At 34.1% G+C, this 23,002-nt stretch overlaps 2 protein-coding genes and 2 non-coding genes across 59 annotated transcripts; 2 read left to right on the forward strand and 2 right to left on the reverse strand.

Annotated features, from left to right (window-relative positions):
* Positions 1 to 1,348: 1,348 nt before the first annotated feature.
* Positions 1,349 to 12,628, reverse strand: LOC111025750 (uncharacterized). Of its 31 annotated transcripts, XR_015788295.1 has the most exons (12): positions 12,462 to 12,628; positions 12,243 to 12,349; positions 7,713 to 11,585; positions 7,143 to 7,594; positions 5,994 to 6,130; positions 5,844 to 5,918; positions 4,296 to 4,530; positions 4,062 to 4,113; positions 3,835 to 3,914; positions 3,650 to 3,701; positions 2,534 to 2,616; positions 1,468 to 1,936 (listed from the first exon to the last, which is right to left on the reverse strand). XR_015788295.1 is itself a non-coding variant. In XM_088118711.1 (9 exons), exons 2-6 carry the CDS (start codon positions 7,190 to 7,192, stop codon positions 3,903 to 3,905), a joined length of 321 nt encoding a protein of 106 aa, XP_087974837.1. In that variant the 5' UTR covers positions 7,193 to 7,594; positions 7,713 to 8,098; the 3' UTR covers positions 1,349 to 1,936; positions 2,534 to 2,616; positions 3,650 to 3,701; positions 3,835 to 3,902. The 31 variants fall into 31 exon arrangements, 20 of the variants coding, with proteins under 20 accessions (XP_087974837.1, XP_087974841.1, XP_087974838.1 ...); XR_015788291.1 differs by having other exon boundaries at positions 3,835 to 4,113; XR_015788294.1 differs by having other exon boundaries at positions 4,062 to 4,530.
* On the reverse strand, positions 6,583 to 6,653 carry TRNAG-GCC (transfer RNA glycine (anticodon GCC)). Its single transcript has one exon. It is a non-coding gene; the product is annotated as a tRNA-Gly (tRNA).
* Positions 12,629 to 14,985: 2,357 nt separating the features above from the next.
* LOC111025746 (uncharacterized) lies at positions 14,986 to 21,737 on the forward strand. 26 transcript variants are annotated; one of them, XR_015788308.1, is made up of 10 exons: positions 15,007 to 15,375; positions 15,493 to 15,944; positions 16,957 to 17,093; positions 17,169 to 17,243; positions 18,556 to 18,790; positions 18,973 to 19,024; positions 19,172 to 19,251; positions 19,385 to 19,436; positions 20,470 to 20,552; positions 21,150 to 21,737. XR_015788308.1 is itself a non-coding variant. In XM_088118751.1 (9 exons), exons 3-6 carry the CDS (start codon positions 15,895 to 15,897, stop codon positions 19,082 to 19,084), a joined length of 369 nt encoding a protein of 122 aa, XP_087974877.1. In that variant the 5' UTR covers positions 15,010 to 15,375; positions 15,493 to 15,630; positions 15,740 to 15,894; the 3' UTR covers positions 19,085 to 19,251; positions 19,385 to 19,436; positions 20,470 to 20,552; positions 21,150 to 21,737. The 26 variants fall into 26 exon arrangements, 16 of the variants coding, with proteins under 16 accessions (XP_087974877.1, XP_087974875.1, XP_087974886.1 ...); XR_015788301.1 differs by adding an exon at positions 16,817 to 16,881 and having other exon boundaries at positions 14,997 to 15,375; positions 16,939 to 17,093; positions 18,556 to 19,251; XR_015788303.1 differs by adding an exon at positions 16,817 to 16,881 and having other exon boundaries at positions 14,997 to 15,375; positions 16,942 to 17,093; positions 18,556 to 19,251.
* Positions 16,434 to 16,504, forward strand: TRNAG-GCC (transfer RNA glycine (anticodon GCC)). Its single transcript has one exon. It is a non-coding gene; the product is annotated as a tRNA-Gly (tRNA).
* Positions 21,738 to 23,002: the final 1,265 nt, after the last annotated feature.

Consider the following 23,002-nt stretch of genomic DNA (forward strand, 5'->3'; position numbering starts at 1 on the left):
TCCCACGTACTAAAAAAATACATTTTTCATTTAATTCGAATGCATTTTTCTGGTAGATATTTAGACTTCGATCAATAGTTGGGGTGGACCTCATAGAGAATGGTCTTTGTTTATTATCAATCGAGGTGGGCCTGTTAGAGAATGAGCTTTGTTTATTATCTTGGGCTGCATTTGAAACTCTAATATTTTGTATAACAAAATTCAAAATGTTGACTCAATTTAATTTAATTTTTATATCACGAAATTCTCAAGAACCTAGAACGAGAGGAAGAAGGCCATAAATTGTACCGTTGCAAAAGTTTTCGTGAAGAGGAAGCAAAAGCAACTAAATGACTAAAACAAAATTTTCTTTTATTAAATAATAATAAATAACAACAAAAAGGGCTGGACCTAATACACATAGTATATTTCATGAGCTTCTGTTTAAAGCTCGATCTAACTGATGTCATTAAAGACTACGGATTGTACAACTGCTAAGTTTTCGAAAGCAAAAGCATATATCATTTGCTTATTTAATAATAATGATAATAATAATAATCAAAGGGGATGGACCTCAAGAATACCAATTACTGCTGAACAAAAAAATAAAATGGGACAACTGCATAAATGACCCAAATAAAAATATTTATTTTTATTTATATACTTCTAAAATATACTTTCAATTTTTAAATTATATTTTAATTTTTTAAATTTGATTATTTATAATTGATTCCAACTTGCAAGTTGTTGTACCAAATAAAATCCCTAAAATTAAGCACATACAATTATAGGGGAGTTTGAAAGAGAAAGAAGATGGCTTGGGGACAGAGGAAAAAGAAGGGTTTAAAAGGAAATTCCGTCCATATAATTTTGTCATGAGATTCACCGATGGAACCTTAATGTGTAATGATCAACTTCTCTATTTTAAAATTGGTTATAATTTAGCCAAGTAATAATTTAGAATTTGTAACAATTTAATTCTAACAAAAACTAAAATATTACCAATTTGAAAATATAATGACTAAATCGTTACAATTAAAATTCAAAAACTAAAGGGTGTGTTTGAGAGTGATGATAGGATGAATGAAAGATATCTGATTTTTCAAAACCACCTACAAGTGTGTTTGGGAGTAAAAATCACTTTTCTTTCCATTGACCATAGCGAATTTAATTGATATTAAGAAAAATTAAGATTATTAAAGTATTAAGGGTGATTTTGAAAAATCAAATATACTTAAAAATAATAAAATCAAATAAAATTTTCTTAAATAATCGCATAAAATAGTACATTAAACTGAAGAGGAATCTCTTCTGGCAAGACAATGGATTGGAATATTGATTAGAGAAGCTGCGTTGTGAAACAGAGAAGAGAACCAACGAAGATTATTGTACTATATATAACTCAACATTGAATTTTATACACTTTCAAATAACTCCTCACATTTATTTTTGAAGCAAAAATCTTAATTTCAATTCAGATAGTTGAAATTTAACATGAGAAAAGAATATTATAGAAACAAAGAACCGTGGTACAGGTGCAAATACAATCAAGTAGTTGGAAAGAAATATCTATAAAAGAAGAGTATCATGCTTAAAAAATTAACCCACCCAAAATTTGATTTTGGGAGACCCCATTTCATTCCTTTAGGATCCACTCTGAGGGGAGGCATACTTTGAGAAAACAAAAGAGAAAATGAATATCCTCACGTCACAAGAGATCTAACAATCTAATTATAATAGCAAGATGTCATTGTATACCTTGGAAGAAGAGGTTCCTCTATTTTCTCTTGTCGATTCCCTCCGAAGTATCTCATCTCCAATTCTTGAATTAACCAATGGTATATAAAGAATCTAACCCCAAAGTCTTTTGGTATTGAACCCACCAGAAGATTCGAATTTGAGACCTCTAAGCCGTTATGACCAAGAGACCCAAGCCATTGCCAAACTTGACCTGTCACTGGGGCAACAGACCAAAAGTAACTACAGTCATTAAATGATATGACAGTGCAAAATATAGGCAAAAAAGATGCACACTAAGAAGTGAAACCACATGAAAATTCAGTATTTATAAGGTTTTAAAAGGATAAATCATGAAGTTGTAGTTTGTCAACGGTAGAAGAATGGGAGATATCAACAACCACATTATAATAAGCAATGTCCACGAGATCTCTTACTTGCTACAACGAACATAAGAAATCATATCATATGACCACCTTCACTAAAAACAATCAATTTAGAAGTCCTTTCCCTTCGGTGAGCAGATTCTTATAATAAGATAGAACTATAAATCAAACGCTATCTACTTATCAAGTCCGTGCAAATTCCTTCAGGTTATGTAACTCTAAAAGACAATCAATCATCACTAACATTATAGTAAATTCTCTCATTTATATCATGCATTTTAGTTGGAATTCTCCATTTCGCGGTCCATCTCTTGCTTCCACTTCAAGCCTATTCGGGTCAATCACTGGAAATTAATTCATCCAAACAATAATTTAGCTACTGTATCTAGATTTATATCATGGAGAAGAGGAAGAATAAGTAAGGATCCAACCCTTATTATTGTGGCGCATGGCGCATGTATCTGAGCATCACCTCGCCTATGCTTTGGTTGCTTTGTTAAACCCAAATTTTGTACTGAAATTCCATGCAAGAAGAAACCCAAAATAAACAAATCATTGAAATTTACTTCACAAATTTTAATGGTTCCACAGTGACAATGTATAGAAATATACGTTTTTCTTATATTCTAACATGGAAATCTATATTTGAGACACCAATATTTTAAGACATTTCTAGATAATCTATATTTCAAACTAATATGTCACGACATGTTGAGGCAACAAATATTATGAAACATATCGAGGCAATAAATATTTTGAAACATACTGAAGCAACCCACATTTCTAGACATTTCAAGGCACCGATTTTTCGAGATATTAAAGAGTTGAGCCAGCCAATTTGAGAGAATCTATATATTTCATGATATTTCATGATATTGTGAGTCAACCAACTTTTATGAGACATTTTCAGACAACCAATTTCTCAAGATATATTAAGACAACTTATATCCGAGGAACTTTAGAGGCTAACAAATTTTCAGGAGAATTTGTACCTCAAAGAAGCCAATATTTCAGGATAGTCCATAATTAAAGCAACCCATATTTTGAAAAAATCCATAAATCGAGGAAAAAAGTATTTCAAGACAAACAGAGACAATCAATATGTCGAGAGATAATTGATTTATCAAGGTACTAAATATTTTGAGATAATCTTTATACTAGATATATCGGTACAACATAACATATAAAGAAAGATCAATGAGAATAAAAATACGTGAATAAGCAAAAGCTATTTTAGAAAACAAAAACAATATCACAACCTAAAAAAATTTACAAAGTCAAGTATTTTAAGAAAACATTACCAAATGACTCATCAATTTAGACGATATGGCATATAAGCAAAAGCTGATTCATCAATTTAGATGATATGACATATAAGAAAAAGCTAATTTAAGTGTCAACGGCTAAAGACAACAACTTCTTACATGAGAACAGAATGTTGTAAACAATCAAACTTGAAGCAAACAAAATCCCACAAATTACTCGATAATCATGTAAACAAATGAGCATGGTGAAATAACAAGAAAATTATATAAAGAAAATATTACCAAGTTCAGATGATGAGACGTACGAACATAAAGCCATTTTGGGTGTCCACGGCTGAAGACAACATCCCCATTACATAAGAACAAAGTGTAATTGACAACAAAACAAATAAAACATAAATCAAGACTTCACAACAATGATACTAATCATGTACAAATGAGAATCTATGATCCAGCTAGCAATTTACCTAACTACAGTGTTTAGAAGAGTAGCATGCCTTATCCTTTTTCCGTAGAGCCAAATAACTTTGTTAATTCATTTTGTAACCTAAAAAGGGAACAGCAATTATAATAAACTTGAAGGGAACAGGAAAAATTGTAGCCAATCAAGCTAATAAAGTCACTCAAGCAAAATTTAGAGCCAGTATTTAACCACAAAAGTAAAACTACTTCCCTGTGCATGATAGATTAGCACCTCATACAAATGAGCCAATAGAGGGAAGCACAGTGATTCCATCATGAATTTCCTGTTCAAAATTAGAGCAATGATCAAAACAATTTTAGATGGAAAAAGAAAGAAAGCAACAAGTTGAATTCCAAGAAACTGAAGAAACGTTTGTGGAGATGGGTGTTTGAAGTTCAGCAGTCCTACAAGTTAGCGCTGCAGCAAATAAGCAGGAGACTAAACCAAGCAAAAAATTGTAGTTACCTAAGTTATATAACAGCAACATTTTTTAGTAAACCTTATGTGGAATCCATCCTGCAGGTTGATTGCCATGTAACGATAGTCTAATAATATTATAACTTCTCCTTTTCCCTTCCTCCAATATTCACCTCTTCAGCAAGGCTAGGAGAAGTGGAGAAAAAACCTCCCGACCAAAAGAACCACGTCATTTCACACCCTCTCCTAATGGGTCGATTCTATAATATAATCTTCCGTGAATCTAAAGTATCAAGCATAATGTAAAATGTAAAGGCTAAAAGTAATGCACGACATCAAAGCAAAGTAAACAAAACAAAACAAAGAAAAGATAAATAAAATAAGATATTAGACGAAGAGATAGCCAGTGATGTGGGAAAAAATAACAACTATATTAGTTTGTTACGAGTTATCTAATTAATTATTATTATTATTTTTTTTTTAGAAGTCCTAAATAATTTAATTAAGTTAATTTAATTTATTAATTTGTTTATCAACATTTTAGAATTAATTAGTTTCGAGTATTGAGAGGTTTGTCCCTTGCTGGCCATGAATGAACTTGGCTTAATCCAAGATCCGCTATATCAGTGGGAAGGATGGGAGAGGGAAATAAAGGACACGGTAATCTTGCTACCTGAACCACAACCACTTCTTTGTTCAAAGCCTAGACGGCTCAGTACATAGGTATTCAATTCTAATTCTACTTCCACAAGAAGAAGAAGAAGAAATCACTTCCTTTTTCAATATTATTGCCCAAGCATGGTGATTTTTACCTACATTGTCCATTTCTACTATTTTACCTATTTAACTTAATGCTACCTCCAATTATATTCCTCTTATCGATATACAATTTTTGGAAATCTTAATTAGGCAAAACAATCCTTAATTCCAGCAAGAGTTGCAAAAATTCTAATTCAAAGCATTGGTCTAGTTACGTCTTGGGAAAACTTAATACTCGAGGAAGGTGAATGACCTTTTATGGGCAATATATACTTCAAAGGAGCTTAAATTCAAAGCATTATTTAAAAGCCACTTAAGACTCCAGCCATTTATTTTTCCAATGCCAGTACGTAGGAATCTTTGGGGAGCAGTTTTCCAAAATTTCAGCTTGTCTTAGGTGTTAAACTATAGCGTAACAAGTCATTTGAGTTCTCTCTGAGACATTCTTGTCTTGGGTTTAAGAACCGAACAAAGATAGCTTGCGGGTAGGGGCTTATGGGTTGAAAGAAATGCCAGAATTTTTAAGATTGCGTTTAAGTACTATATTCTAACCCAAAAATAAATAAATAAATAAATAAGAACAATCAAAGTTTAAAAGATTCAGGAAATAAACCCAAAAAGAGAGAGAAAGCAAATAACCAGTCCCCAATTTCTAAACTAATTTTCTCTTCAACACCCGTAAATGAAATCTTGAATTCATTATTGAAGGTTCGTTGCAATAATTATCACAAAATTATAAACACGCAGCAAGGAGATGCAAATGACTGCACAGCACCGTATAAGTGATATTGCAAGTATTTCAAGTTCAATGAACAGATATAAGATAGATATACATACCTCCTAAGAGAATACCCATACCCACATCCATTAAATTTATTTTCAGCAACTTGACTAATTCCACTAGGAACTGAACTGTTTAGCACCATTGCGCAGTTAATAACATAAAATAAAATAGAGCAATTGAATGTTACAGCATAGGTCACTTACAGATTCTTGCTTTCTGCTCAGTGCTCATGGCTGCGAGGAGAGCTCCAAAATTTGCCACGACCGAATATGGCAAATGGAGAGCAACAATGGTTTGTAGGTGATATGTGCAATTAGGGAAGTCTTGGTTGATAACCAATCTAGCAACCACAAAACTACTATAAGAAAGTAAATTGCACTCCAAAAGGCAAAAACATTGAAGAAAGATCTAATACCCAGATTTGTCACATCAATTGATGACACTCAAGAGGGTCATGCCATTCTTTGTACTTGGTGGAAACTAGGAAAGACAAGTCAAGTCTGTAAGACAACCATAAACCGAAGCCAAGGACATTCACCATCTCACTTTCAAGAAAAGATTGACCTTCATCACCGGTCAAATTCTTCTTTACTCAGTGATGGAGAGTGAAAGCATTGATCTCACCATACTGTATTTTGCACAAGGTATAAATTTCAATCTGGTATTAACCATCTACGCTGGTAACTCTATATTTTAAAACAATGTTGGGTTATACATGTTTGGGACGTCGCATCAGTAGACATTTCTTATTCAACAAACTTATAAAAACATTAAGCTATTATCCTGATCTTGGGCGGATAGCGGGAATCGAACCCGCATCTTCTCCTTGGCAAGGAGAAATTTTACCATTCAACTATATCCGCATTTTTTTGTTGTTTTTGATCCGCAATGTACGGTTTACATCCTTGCAAAGCTAAGCTATTATACTAGGCTATTATATCCCCCAGACAAGCCTAAGTTTTGCCAATTTTGATTCAAAGTCGTATCAACTCATATAACAAATTCCTAAACTTGTGTCCAGATCCAATCATAACTAATTAGTTCTTTGTGTTAATTTCATAGTTAGGATTAGGTTCACACATTGATCATTTCCAAAAAAACGTGGGAACAGAAGACAACAAAAATAAATTAAAAAGGCCCCAGCTGGACATAAAACTCAAAACCATAATCATAGTAGTCCATATGAAGTATGCAAATATTTTCAGACATTATCATAACACGTGTTCAAAAAATTTCCACAGGAATTTAATACATGCTAGCTTCTATAAAATTCTAGAGTAAATGAGCATCATCAAATCTGAGCTTCTATAAAATTCTAGAGTAAATGAGATAAATGTTGGGAGAAAACCTACCCAGCATTGCCAAACCCGAAGCCACCGCATACAGCTCGCAGATTTCCCATACCGTAACCAACAAAGGCAAACGATGAAAGAAAAAAACAAGTAAAAGTATTATTTACTTTAAGAACGGTACGAAAAAATATTGTTTACCTCTCTTCATCCAGGTGGCTTCAGGTTTGGCCATGAGAATCTGAGTGGAAACTGAGATTTGCACCCACTAAAACCCCAAGCAATAGTAGAGGAAATTGAGATTGAGAAGTAAACAGATAAGCAAATCATGAGAAGGTGGATGAATGAGAGAGAGAGAGAGAGCAGAAGGACCTTACAAAAGGGTCCGCGATGCAAAGATTCAAGAGTCACCGTTCCTCGTCGACTTCATTCTGATAGCTCTTTCATCCCCAATAAGAACAGCACAGCAGACGCAAAGAATAGAAGAGCTACACGGTCCGCACCCACTAAAAACCCTAGCCGAACAAGATGAAATTGGGATTCCAAGGTAAGCAATAAGCAAAAAAAAAAAAATACTCGTAATGTATTTAGGGTTTGAAATTCTGGCAAATAGAATTGCGGCGAGGGGAGGACCTTCCATCCAATGCACAAAATCGTCGATCTCTCCCCGATTGAGAGAATCATACCATCATGCGCCGTACTTGATTTCATTCCGAGCCGTACTTGATTTCATTCCGATTCGTGAAACCCTAGACGTAATGATCATCCAGGGCTCCGTAGTCGGAGGGAGAAGAGAGTGGAGAGGCGATCGGAGTTTGTAATGATCAACCATGGATTTGGTGTCCTTCGAGTGAAGGGGATGATGGATGAACAGAACTGATTACTTCATTTCCGTTTTATAGCCCTCGAGTACGTGTCGACTACGTGTCTGCGTAAGGTGTAAGCGACCTGGATTTTTATTTTTATTTAATTCTTTTTCTTTCATGGTCAAAACTGGAATAAATAAATAATAGCAATAATAATTACAATAACCGGTCGGTTTTGTCAGAACCCAACCCGTCTGGGCGGCTTGGTTTTAGTCATCTGTTGAAAGAAACCAATAAATATATATACATATTTAAGTAAAACTGTATTTTTTTAACCAAAAAGTAAAAGATAAAAAATACTCTGGTTCCTATACTTACCTAAAGTAACAATTTAATCATGAACTTTTAACCAAAATTAAATGATGGATATAAAGTTTTTTCCTTTAGTAAAATTCTAACCATTCTATGAACTCACACTTCAAGTAGAAGTGAAATAGTCTTCTTCATCGTATCAATACTAGATGACTAGTGATGAGTGAATCATTCCCGAAATGGAAAAAGAATAAAGAAAAAAAAGTTTATACATGAGGGGAAAATGGCGAAAGAAAACATAGTAACCTCATATGAACCACAATCGTGTTAGAATTGTCGTCGGTTTAATTAAACGTTTGTTCAGAGTCATCGAACGATCTTGTGCACATTTCATCGATAGTTACGCAATGAAAAACAATAAAACCTGATTATTCAAAACAAAATAATATGAAATTGGAAAATGAAATAGCTTATATACCTAGGAGGGAAACAACGAAAGAAAGCGTAGTAACTTCAGAAGAACCACAGTGGTATCGGAATTGCGATCAATTCATGATGTATTTCATAAATTGCATCAAAGCATGACACGAAAACCTTAGAACCCGTAGCAACAGAAGATAGAAATTTAAAGGCTGAAACAGAGTAAATAACTTATGAGAAACAGAGAAAACGAAGCCGTTGAGGAAGGCAGAAAGTTTATGAAATAGAAACAGTGAAAATTTCACTATTTAGTGAAACGTTTGTTTTCGAAGGATGAAGCGTGGCACATAAACCCTGAAAATGAGGAGACGAGATTCGGAGGTCGAAACGGAGATGAGAGTCGATGAGAAAAACAGAGAAAACAAAGCCATTGAACTATTTTCGTTGAGAAAATAATCGTTATTCTATGATGATAAGCAAGTCTCTTTTAGATTGCTATTTTCTTATTGGTATTGTAGAATCCTCATTTTTAGTTTCTTTTGTTTGAATCCAAACCAAAGACAAAAACCTTAGTTTGAAGCAAGTCCCTTTATTATGGGCGAGGATGCTAAGCCCATAAGTTGATGTGGACAAACTCGTAATGTGGGCTAGGCTTTAAACAAAAGCCCATTAAATAAACCGCATGGCGTACATGGTCCGAAAAGAATTGCTTGCTATTTTCTTCCTGGGTATTGTAGAATCCTCGATTTTTAGTTTTAGTTTGAAGCAAGTCCCTTTATTATGGGCGAAGATGCTAAGCCCATAAGTTGATGTGGACAAACTTGTAATGTGGATTGGGCTTTCAACAAAAGCCCATTAAATAAACCGCGTGCAGTCCGCATGGCGTACATAGTCCAAAAAGATTTGCTTCTATAAATTGTGAAATTTTCGTTGTTTCTATTACAGTTCCCGCCTTCTTCAATGACTTCATTTTCTCTATTTTTCTCATTGACTCTCATCTCCGTTTCAACCTCCGAATCTCGTCTCCTCCTTTTTAGGGTTCATGGGTCAAGTTTCATCATCCGAAAACAAATACTTCACTAAATAGTAAAATTTTCACAATTTTTATTTCATACACTTTCCGCCTTCTTCAACGACTTCGTTTTCTCTGTTTTCCATGGGTTATCTACTCTGTTTCAGCCTTTGAATCTCTATCTTCTAGGATTTTTGTGTCATGTTTTGATGCAATTTATGAAATACATCATGAATTGACCGTAATTCCAACACCACTGTGGTTATTTTGAGGTTACTATGCTTTCTTTCGTTGTTTCCCTCCCAGGTATAAGCTATTTCATATTCCAATTTCGGATTATTTTGTTTTGAGTAATTAGATTTATTGTTTTGCATCGTGTAACTACCGATGAAATGTGCACACGATCGTCGAACGTCTCTGAACGTGCTTTTAAATGTGATTTTGACCCTATTGATTGTGAATTATGTTACAGTTTCAAGATCTGTGTTGTTTAGAGACAAAGAAATGTAAGTTTCTTATGACATATTTTGATATCAACTGTAAGTTGGTAAAGTTTGTCAATATATGGAAATGAAAAAGGCAGAAAACATGACAAACCCACAAGCAAATAAAACTTACGGATATAAATTGGCATACATTAAAGGCTATGAAAAGAAAAACTAACATCATGACCATTAGACACCAACATATTGCATAAAATCCAGGCCAAATACAATTCTTTAACAAGAAATAGCACTCACAACAAGGATGAATTGGTAAATACAAAAGCCCAAAACCCAGAGCAACCAACAGAGCCACAAAAATAATTACAAGGAAGGGTACTAATTATTCAAAATCTAAAAAATTTGCACTAACCTATGATGCTAGGCGCCGGCTGTAAGTATCTAAAGTGAGGGAATAACATGATGATATGTGGGTTTCAATCAACAGCAAGTTAAGAAATTAAAATCAGCAAACACGAAGAAAATGTTGTATTGTAATTTGTATAGTATTCAAAACAAAAAAAAAAAATAATCCATCAGAAACAGGCTTACAAAGTAGTAAAATTAATAAAATTGACCATTTACCTGATACACTAGACAAAAATGTTTTCTATCTAATGCATGACTAACTATCAATTCTCTTTAGTGTTCTTGTCACCGTAATGGGAAATTGGTAAGCAAAACATCACAATTCAACAGGCAAACAGAACCAAGAGACAGAAACTTGCATACATTACATGCTATGAAAAGAAAAACTAGCATCATGACCATTTGACACCGTCCTATTGAAAGTATCTAAAACCTACAAATTTGAATTATTCTCTGGTCCTAGGTGATAGGTGTAGGTGCTAGCTGCAAGCATCTCAAAAGAGTGAATAACATGATATGTGGTCTCAATCAACTGAAAGTGAACTTACTCAAACCCTGGGGATTTTGATTTCCGTACTTAACCAATACAAGCACTCGAAGTTCAAGAATCAGCTTTATCTGACACAGGCTTTTTTTTTTTTTGGAAATGGCAAGTGATGGGCTGCTGCAATTAAAACCATCTAAAACATCAATTAGCTAGTAAATTCCATATAGCACAACAAGTATCACCAGACGAATAAAGAAATATGAAGCAACAAAGACCAAGCCAACTTCCTTCAAAATAGTATCCTATGGGCCTGTACAGCCAAAGAAGCCGCAGCAATTAAATAAAATTGTATAAATTCTCTCTGGATAGAAGAAATTCATCTTACTCAAACACTGGACTGGACCACTATGGCTCGAAGGAACAGCGAGGAACACCAAGGGTTTGGATTTTGGTCTCATCGAGACTGAATGAATACCGTTGCCGTCTAGTGTGTGTGCCTTTAAGAATCAAAGAGGGCTCAGCTACCACTCAACAGGGGAAACTCCTCCACATTCACTGCCTCCATTATTCACCTCCCCGATGCAGTTTCATTCGATAAAAGGGATTTCGTTCAAGAACCTGCAATCTCAGACTGTTAAGAAGAAAGCTCATAGAAAGTGTGACTGATTTGTAGATATTATTGTATATATTATGTAGAGAAAAGGATAGATACAAAAAACTATGTGAAGAAATGAGGATGTTTTAATTTCGTATCCATCAAAGTAATCAGATTGTTCTTATTCCTCCAAAATTCTAACCAGTGAAACGAAAATTGAGAAGAGAGATATAATAATGCTACTAAACGATCCTTAAATTTGTTGGGTAATACCAGTGCATGTTATTATTGATCATGTTCACAAAAAAGTTACTAAAATTGTGACTAGCATGTGTAACTTCAATCAGATTATAAATTCCCCACCTAGAAATTGAGTTTTCAGCTATACCCATCGTGAGAGTTTGCAAAGCAGTATTCAACAATCGTCACCCTTCATCGATAAGTAAATATGACCATGATGGCGAAGATAAAATGCAAAACAAAGTGAATGAAAGTACAACATTCTAAGATGATGCGAAAGTTTACTACTAATAAGTGAATTCCAAACCAGGATTTATCACAAAATATTGAATTACTCATGACGACAGTTAAATCTTGTTCTCCTGTACAGCCGAAGAAGCTACAACGACTAAATAGATTTGTTTTAGTTCTCTCCGCATAGAACAAGAAATTGAACTTACTCGAACCCCGGGGATTTTGATTTCGGTCTCATCGAGACAAACGAATGTGGAATACGTCTAGTGCGTGCGCCTTGAATAAATAGCGAATGAAGGTTCTGGCTCACCATCTGCAAATAAAAGGGTAAGAACAACTTCGCCTGCCATTAAAACCCTAATTTAGGATTTTGCGATAAAAAACAGATAACAGTGCAGAGAGGGGGGGGGGGGTGGAAATCATACCGGAGGAGGAGGCGTCGTTGTGGAGATGTCGAGATACTCGTGCGGAGGTAACCGAAACGAAACCCTGAGAGATGGCCGTCAACGATTACGCAGCTACGACGAACACTTTCTTCACTTCTGAAGAAGGAGGTGGAATGGCGGGAACCGGAAGGATAGATCCTCTCTTCTCTTCTTCGGCTTGCTTTTTAAACTCTTAACTTTAACCGTGTCCAATCCGCGTCCTTCCAAAGGTTGACTTGGTCAACGGCCCGCTCCATTCAAACGGCTATAGGGAAAAAAATAATTTCATTTTGGTTATTTATTCGAAAATAAATACTCCGTTAATTTGTTTATATTTAGCCACGTTTGGTTGTTGATTGGAATTGAAGTTCTGAAAACGTTTTAATGGTACTACAGTGACAACGTATAGAAATATACGTTTTTCTTTCCCAACTTGTACAGATTTTCAAAATAACGAACGAGTTTACAAGTGTTTATGATGAAAAAATAAAAATAAAAAGTAAAAAAAATCATATTTTTCTTGAAACTGTAACATAATTCACAATCAATAGGGTCAAAATCACATTTAAAAGCACGTTCAGAGACGTTCGACGATCGTGTGCACATTTCATCGGTAGTTACACGATGCAAAACAATAAATCTAATTACTCAAAACAAAATAATCCGAAATTGGAATATGAAATAGCTTATACCTGGGAGGGAAACAACGAAAGAAAGCATAGTAACCTCAAAATAACCACAGTGGTGTTGGAATTACGGTCAATTCATGATGTATTTCATAAATTGCATCAAAACATGACACAAAAATCCTAGAAGATAGAGATTCAAAGGCTGAAACAGAGTAGATAACCCATGGAAAACAGAGAAAACGAAGTCGTTGAAGAAGGCGGAAAGTGTATGAAATAAAAATTGTGAAAATTTTACTATTTAGTGAAGTATTTGTTTTCGGATGATGAAACTTGACCCATGAACCCTAAAAAGGAGGAGACGAGATTCGGAGGTTGAAACGGAGATGAGAGTCAATGAGAAAAATAGAGAAAATGAAGTCATTGAAGAAGGCGGGAACTGTAATAGAAACAACGAAAATTTCACAATTTATAGAAGCAAATCTTTTTGGACTATGTACGCCATGCGGACTGCACGCGGTTTATTTAATGGGCTTTTGTTGAAAGCCCAATCCACATTACAAGTTTGTCCACATCAACTTATGGGCTTAGCATCTTCGCCCATAATAAAGGGACTTGCTTCAAACTAAAACTAAAAATCGAGGATTCTACAATACCCAGGAAGAAAATAGCAAGCAATTCTTTTCGGACCATGTACGCCATGCGGTTTATTTAATGGGCTTTTGTTTAAAGCCTAGCCCACATTACGAGTTTGTCCACATCAACTTATGGGCTTAGCATCCTCGCCCATAATAAAGGGACTTGCTTCAAACTAAGGTTTTTGTCTTTGGTTTGGATTCAAACAAAAGAAACTAAAAATGAGGATTCTACAATACCAATAAGAAAATAGCAATCTAAAAGAGACTTGCTTATCATCATAGAATAACGATTATTTTCTCAACGAAAATAGTTCAATGGCTTTGTTTTCTCTGTTTTTCTCATCGACTCTCATCTCCGTTTCGACCTCCGAATCTCGTCTCCTCATTTTCAGGGTTTATGTGCCACGCTTCATCCTTCGAAAACAAACGTTTCACTAAATAGTGAAATTTTCACTGTTTCTATTTCATAAACTTTCTGCCTTCCTCAACGGCTTCGTTTTCTCTGTTTCTCATAAGTTATTTACTCTGTTTCAGCCTTTAAATTTCTATCTTCTGTTGCTACGGGTTCTAAGGTTTTCGTGTCATGCTTTGATGCAATTTATGAAATACATCATGAATTGATCGCAATTCCGATACCACTGTGGTTCTTCTGAAGTTACTACGCTTTCTTTCGTTGTTTCCCTCCTAGGTATATAAGCTATTTCATTTTCCAATTTCATATTATTTTGTTTTGAATAATCAGGTTTTATTGTTTTTCATTGCGTAACTATCGATGAAATGTGCACAAGATCGTTCGATGACTCTGAACAAACGTTTAATTAAACCGACGACAATTCTAACACGATTGTGGTTCATATGAGGTTACTATGTTTTCTTTCGCCATTTTCCCCTCATGTATAAACTTTTTTTTCTTTATTCTTTTTCCATTTCGGGAATGATTCACTCATCACTAGTCATCTAGTATTGATACGATGAAGAAGACTATTTCACTTCTACTTGAAGTGTGAGTTCATAGAATGGTTAGAATTTTACTAAAGGAAAAAACTTTATATCCATCATTTAATTTTGGTTAAAAGTTCATGATTAAATTGTTACTTTAGGTAAGTATAGGAACCAGAGTATTTTTTATCTTTTACTTTTTGGTTAAAAAATACAGTTTTACTTAAATATGTATATATATTTATTGGTTTCTTTCAACAGATGACTAAAACCAAGCCGCCCAGACGGGTTGGGTTCTGACAAAACCGACCGGTTATTGTAATTATTATTGCTATTATTTATTTATTCCAGTTTTGACCATGAAAGAAAAAGAATTAAATAAAAATAAAAATCCAGGTCGCTTACACCTTACGCAGACACGTAGTCGACACGTACTCGAGGGCTATAAAACGGAAATGAAGTAATCAGTTCTGTTCATCCATCATCCCCTTCACTCGAAGGACACCAAATCCATGGTTGATCATTACAAACTCCGATCGCCTCTCCACTCTCTTCTCCCTCCGACTACGGAGCCCTGGATGATCATTACGTCTAGGGTTTCACGAATCGGAATGAAATCAAGTACGGCTCGGAATGAAATCAAGTACGGCGCATGATGGTATGATTCTCTCAATCGGGGAGAGATCGACGATTTTGTGCATTGGATGGAAGGTCCTCCCCTCGCCGCAATTCTATTTGCCAGAATTTCAAACCCTAAATACATTACGAGTATTTTTTTTTTTTGCTTATTGCTTACCTTGGAATCCCAATTTCATCTTGTTCGGCTAGGGTTTTTAGTGGGTGCGGACCGTGTAGCTCTTCTATTCTTTGCGTCTGCTGTGCTGTTCTTATTGGGGATGAAAGAGCTATCAGAATGAAGTCGACGAGGAACGGTGACTCTTGAATCTTTGCATCGCGGACCCTTTTGTAAGGTCCTTCTGCTCTCTCTCTCTCTCTCATTCATCCACCTTCTCATGATTTGCTTATCTGTTTACTTCTCAATCTCAATTTCCTCTACTATTGCTTGGGGTTTTAGTGGGTGCAAATCTCAGTTTCCACTCAGATTCTCATGGCCAAACCTGAAGCCACCTGGATGAAGAGAGGTAAACAATATTTTTTCGTACCGTTCTTAAAGTAAATAATACTTTTACTTGTTTTTTTCTTTCATCGTTTGCCTTTGTTGGTTACGGTATGGGAAATCTGCGAGCTGTATGCGGTGGCTTCGGGTTTGGCAATGCTGGGTAGGTTTTCTCCCAACATTTATCTCATTTACTCTAGAATTTTATAGAAGCTCAGATTTGATGATGCTCATTTACTCTAGAATTTTATAGAAGCTAGCATGTATTAAATTCCTGTGGAAATTTTTTGAACACGTGTTATGATAATGTCTGAAAATATTTGCATACTTCATATGGACTACTATGATTATGGTTTTGAGTTTTATGTCCAGCTGGGGCCTTTTTAATTTATTTTTGTTGTCTTCTGTTCCCACGTTTTTTTGGAAATGATCAATGTGTGAACCTAATCCTAACTATGAAATTAACACAAAGAACTAATTAGTTATGATTGGATCTGGACACAAGTTTAGGAATTTGTTATATGAGTTGATACGACTTTGAATCAAAATTGGCAAAACTTAGGCTTGTCTGGGGGATATAATAGCCTAGTATAATAGCTTAGCTTTGCAAGGATGTAAACCGTACATTGCGGATCAAAAACAACAAAAAAATGCGGATATAGTTGAATGGTAAAATTTCTCCTTGCCAAGGAGAAGATGCGGGTTCGATTCCCGCTATCCGCCCAAGATCAGGATAATAGCTTAATGTTTTTATAAGTTTGTTGAATAAGAAATGTCTACTGATGCGACGTCCCAAACATGTATAACCCAACATTGTTTTAAAATATAGAGTTACCAGCGTAGATGGTTAATACCAGATTGAAATTTATACCTTGTGCAAAATACAGTATGGTGAGATCAATGCTTTCACTCTCCATCACTGAGTAAAGAAGAATTTGACCGGTGATGAAGGTCAATCTTTTCTTGAAAGTGAGATGGTGAATGTCCTTGGCTTCGGTTTATGGTTGTCTTACAGACTTGACTTGTCTTTCCTAGTTTCCACCAAGTACAAAGAATGGCATGACCCTCTTGAGTGTCATCAATTGATGTGACAAATCTGGGTATTAGATCTTTCTTCAATGTTTTTGCCTTTTGGAGTGCAATTTACTTTCTTATAGTAGTTTTGTGGTTGCTAGATTGGTTATCAACCAAGACTTCCCTAATTGCACATATCACCTACAAACCATTGTTGCTCTCCATTTGCCATATTCGGTCGTGGCAAATTTTGGAGCTCTCCTCGCAGCCATGAGCACTGAGCAGAAAGCAAGAATCTGTAAGTGACCTATGCTGTAACATTCAATTGCTCTATTTTATTTTATGTTATTAACTGCGCAATGGTGCTAAACAGTTCAGTTCCTAGTGGAATTAGTCAAGTTGCTGAAAATAAATTTAATGGATGTGGGTATGGGTATTCTCTTAGGAGGTATGTATATCTATCTTATATCTGTTCATTGAACTTGAAATACTTGCAATATCACTTATACGGTGCTGTGCAGTCATTTGCATCTCCTTGCTGCGTGTTTATAATTTTGTGATAATTATTGCAACGAACCTTCAATAATGAATTCAAGATTTCATTTACGGGTGTTGAAGAGAAAATTAGTTTAGAAATTGGGGACTGGTTATTTGCTTTCTCTCTCTTTTTGGGTTTATTTCCTGAATCTTTTAAACTTTGATTGTTCTTATTTATTTATTTATTTATTTTTGGGTTAGAATATAGTACTTAAACGCAATCTTAAAAATTCTGGCATTTCTTTCAACCCATAAGCCCCTACCCGCAAGCTATCTTTGTTCGGTTCTTAAACCCAAGACAAGAATGTCTCAGAGAGAACTCAAATGACTTGTTACGCTATAGTTTAACACCTAAGACAAGCTGAAATTTTGGAAAACTGCTCCCCAAAGATTCCTACGTACTGGCATTGGAAAAATAAATGGCTGGAGTCTTAAGTGGCTTTTAAATAATGCTTTGAATTTAAGCTCCTTTGAAGTATATATTGCCCATAAAAGGTCATTCACCTTCCTCGAGTATTAAGTTTTCCCAAGACGTAACTAGACCAATGCTTTGAATTAGAATTTTTGCAACTCTTGCTGGAATTAAGGATTGTTTTGCCTAATTAAGATTTCCAAAAATTGTATATCGATAAGAGGAATATAATTGGAGGTAGCATTAAGTTAAATAGGTAAAATAGTAGAAATGGACAATGTAGGTAAAAATCACCATGCTTGGGCAATAATATTGAAAAAGGAAGTGATTTCTTCTTCTTCTTCTTGTGGAAGTAGAATTAGAATTGAATACCTATGTACTGAGCCGTCTAGGCTTTGAACAAAGAAGTGGTTGTGGTTCAGGTAGCAAGATTACCGTGTCCTTTATTTCCCTCTCCCATCCTTCCCACTGATATAGCGGATCTTGGATTAAGCCAAGTTCATTCATGGCCAGCAAGGGACAAACCTCTCAATACTCGAAACTAATTAATTCTAAAATGTTGATAAACAAATTAATAAATTAAATTAACTTAATTAAATTATTTAGGACTTCTAAAAAAAAATAATAATAATAATTAATTAGATAACTCGTAACAAACTAATATAGTTGTTATTTTTTCCCACATCACTGGCTATCTCTTCGTCTAATATCTTATTTTATTTATCTTTTCTTTGTTTTGTTTTGTTTACTTTGCTTTGATGTCGTGCATTACTTTTAGCCTTTACATTTTACATTATGCTTGATACTTTAGATTCACGGAAGATTATATTATAGAATCGACCCATTAGGAGAGGGTGTGAAATGACGTGGTTCTTTTGGTCGGGAGGTTTTTTCTCCACTTCTCCTAGCCTTGCTGAAGAGGTGAATATTGGAGGAAGGGAAAAGGAGAAGTTATAATATTATTAGACTATCGTTACATGGCAATCAACCTGCAGGATGGATTCCACATAAGGTTTACTAAAAAATGTTGCTGTTATATAACTTAGGTAACTACAATTTTTTGCTTGGTTTAGTCTCCTGCTTATTTGCTGCAGCGCTAACTTGTAGGACTGCTGAACTTCAAACACCCATCTCCACAAACGTTTCTTCAGTTTCTTGGAATTCAACTTGTTGCTTTCTTTCTTTTTCCATCTAAAATTGTTTTGATCATTGCTCTAATTTTGAACAGGAAATTCATGATGGAATCACTGTGCTTCCCTCTATTGGCTCATTTGTATGAGGTGCTAATCTATCATGCACAGGGAAGTAGTTTTACTTTTGTGGTTAAATACTGGCTCTAAATTTTGCTTGAGTGACTTTATTAGCTTGATTGGCTACAATTTTTCCTGTTCCCTTCAAGTTTATTATAATTGCTGTTCCCTTTTTAGGTTACAAAATGAATTAACAAAGTTATTTGGCTCTACGGAAAAAGGATAAGGCATGCTACTCTTCTAAACACTGTAGTTAGGTAAATTGCTAGCTGGATCATAGATTCTCATTTGTACATGATTAGTATCATTGTTGTGAAGTCTTGATTTATGTTTTATTTGTTTTGTTGTCAATTACACTTTGTTCTTATGTAATGGGGATGTTGTCTTCAGCCGTGGACACCCAAAATGGCTTTATGTTCGTACGTCTCATCATCTGAACTTGGTAATATTTTCTTTATATAATTTTCTTGTTATTTCACCATGCTCATTTGTTTACATGATTATCGAGTAATTTGTGGGATTTTGTTTGCTTCAAGTTTGATTGTTTACAACATTCTGTTCTCATGTAAGAAGTTGTTGTCTTTAGCCGTTGACACTTAAATTAGCTTTTTCTTATATGTCATATCATCTAAATTGATGAATCAGCTTTTGCTTATATGCCATATCGTCTAAATTGATGAGTCATTTGGTAATGTTTTCTTAAAATACTTGACTTTGTAAATTTTTTTAGGTTGTGATATTGTTTTTGTTTTCTAAAATAGCTTTTGCTTATTCACGTATTTTTATTCTCATTGATCTTTCTTTATATGTTATGTTGTACCGATATATCTAGTATAAAGATTATCTCAAAATATTTAGTACCTTGATAAATCAATTATCTCTCGACATATTGATTGTCTCTGTTTGTCTTGAAATACTTTTTTCCTCGATTTATGGATTTTTTCAAAATATGGGTTGCTTTAATTATGGACTATCCTGAAATATTGGCTTCTTTGAGGTACAAATTCTCCTGAAAATTTGTTAGCCTCTAAAGTTCCTCGGATATAAGTTGTCTTAATATATCTTGAGAAATTGGTTGTCTGAAAATGTCTCATAAAAGTTGGTTGACTCACAATATCATGAAATATCATGAAATATATAGATTCTCTCAAATTGGCTGGCTCAACTCTTTAATATCTCGAAAAATCGGTGCCTTGAAATGTCTAGAAATGTGGGTTGCTTCAGTATGTTTCAAAATATTTATTGCCTCGATATGTTTCATAATATTTGTTGCCTCAACATGTCGTGACATATTAGTTTGAAATATAGATTATCTAGAAATGTCTTAAAATATTGGTGTCTCAAATATAGATTTCCATGTTAGAATATAAGAAAAACGTATATTTCTATACATTGTCACTGTGGAACCATTAAAATTTGTGAAGTAAATTTCAATGATTTGTTTATTTTGGGTTTCTTCTTGCATGGAATTTCAGTACAAAATTTGGGTTTAACAAAGCAACCAAAGCATAGGCGAGGTGATGCTCAGATACATGCGCCATGCGCCACAATAATAAGGGTTGGATCCTTACTTATTCTTCCTCTTCTCCATGATATAAATCTAGATACAGTAGCTAAATTATTGTTTGGATGAATTAATTTCCAGTGATTGACCCGAATAGGCTTGAAGTGGAAGCAAGAGATGGACCGCGAAATGGAGAATTCCAACTAAAATGCATGATATAAATGAGAGAATTTACTATAATGTTAGTGATGATTGATTGTCTTTTAGAGTTACATAACCTGAAGGAATTTGCACGGACTTGATAAGTAGATAGCGTTTGATTTATAGTTCTATCTTATTATAAGAATCTGCTCACCGAAGGGAAAGGACTTCTAAATTGATTGTTTTTAGTGAAGGTGGTCATATGATATGATTTCTTATGTTCGTTGTAGCAAGTAAGAGATCTCGTGGACATTGCTTATTATAATGTGGTTGTTGATATCTCCCATTCTTCTACCGTTGACAAACTACAACTTCATGATTTATCCTTTTAAAACCTTATAAATACTGAATTTTCATGTGGTTTCACTTCTTAGTGTGCATCTTTTTTGCCTATATTTTGCACTGTCATATCATTTAATGACTGTAGTTACTTTTGGTCTGTTGCCCCAGTGACAGGTCAAGTTTGGCAATGGCTTGGGTCTCTTGGTCATAACGGCTTAGAGGTCTCAAATTCGAATCTTCTGGTGGGTTCAATACCAAAAGACTTTGGGGTTAGATTCTTTATATACCATTGGTTAATTCAAGAATTGGAGATGAGATACTTCGGAGGGAATCGACAAGAGAAAATAGAGGAACCTCTTCTTCCAAGGTATACAATGACATCTTGCTATTATAATTAGATTGTTAGATCTCTTGTGACGTGAGGATATTCATTTTCTCTTTTGTTTTCTCAAAGTATGCCTCCCCTCAGAGTGGATCCTAAAGGAATGAAATGGGGTCTCCCAAAATCAAATTTTGGGTGGGTTAATTTTTTAAGCATGATACTCTTCTTTTATAGATATTTCTTTCCAACTACTTGATTGTATTTGCACCTGTACCACGGTTCTTTGTTTCTATAATATTCTTTTCTCATGTTAAATTTCAACTATCTGAATTGAAATTAAGATTTTTGCTTCAAAAATAAATGTGAGGAGTTATTTGAAAGTGTATAAAATTCAATGTTGAGTTATATATAGTACAATAATCTTCGTTGGTTCTCTTCTCTGTTTCACAACGCAGCTTCTCTAATCAATATTCCAATCCATTGTCTTGCCAGAAGAGATTCCTCTTCAGTTTAATGTACTATTTTATGCGATTATTTAAGAAAATTTTATTTGATTTTATTATTTTTAAGTATATTTGATTTTTCAAAATCACCCTTAATACTTTAATAATCTTAATTTTTCTTAATATCAATTAAATTCGCTATGGTCAATGGAAAGAAAAGTGATTTTTACTCCCAAACACACTTGTAGGTGGTTTTGAAAAATCAGATATCTTTCATTCATCCTATCATCACTCTCAAACACACCCTTTAGTTTTTGAATTTTAATTGTAACGATTTAGTCATTATATTTTCAAATTGGTAATATTTTAGTTTTTGTTAGAATTAAATTGTTACAAATTCTAAATTATTACTTGGCTAAATTATAACCAATTTTAAAATAGAGAAGTTGATCATTACACATTAAGGTTCCATCGGTGAATCTCATGACAAAATTATATGGACGGAATTTCCTTTTAAACCCTTCTTTTTCCTCTGTCCCCAAGCCATCTTCTTTCTCTTTCAAACTCCCCTATAATTGTATGTGCTTAATTTTAGGGATTTTATTTGGTACAACAACTTGCAAGTTGGAATCAATTATAAATAATCAAATTTAAAAAATTAAAATATAATTTAAAAATTGAAAGTATATTTTAGAAGTATATAAATAAAAATAAATATTTTTATTTGGGTCATTTATGCAGTTGTCCCATTTTATTTTTTTGTTCAGCAGTAATTGGTATTCTTGAGGTCCATCCCCTTTGATTATTATTATTATCATTATTATTAAATAAGCAAATGATATATGCTTTTGCTTTCGAAAACTTAGCAGTTGTACAATCCGTAGTCTTTAATGACATCAGTTAGATCGAGCTTTAAACAGAAGCTCATGAAATATACTATGTGTATTAGGTCCAGCCCTTTTTGTTGTTATTTATTATTATTTAATAAAAGAAAATTTTGTTTTAGTCATTTAGTTGCTTTTGCTTCCTCTTCACGAAAACTTTTGCAACGGTACAATTTATGGCCTTCTTCCTCTCGTTCTAGGTTCTTGAGAATTTCGTGATATAAAAATTAAATTAAATTGAGTCAACATTTTGAATTTTGTTATACAAAATATTAGAGTTTCAAATGCAGCCCAAGATAATAAACAAAGCTCATTCTCTAACAGGCCCACCTCGATTGATAATAAACAAAGACCATTCTCTATGAGGTCCAC

Source organism: Momordica charantia (genome assembly GCF_013281855.1).
Source record: "Momordica charantia cultivar OHB3-1 chromosome 10 unlocalized genomic scaffold, Mcharantia_2.0 BLBB01000010.1, whole genome shotgun sequence".
Lineage (NCBI taxonomy): Eukaryota > Viridiplantae > Streptophyta > Magnoliopsida > Cucurbitales > Cucurbitaceae > Momordica > Momordica charantia.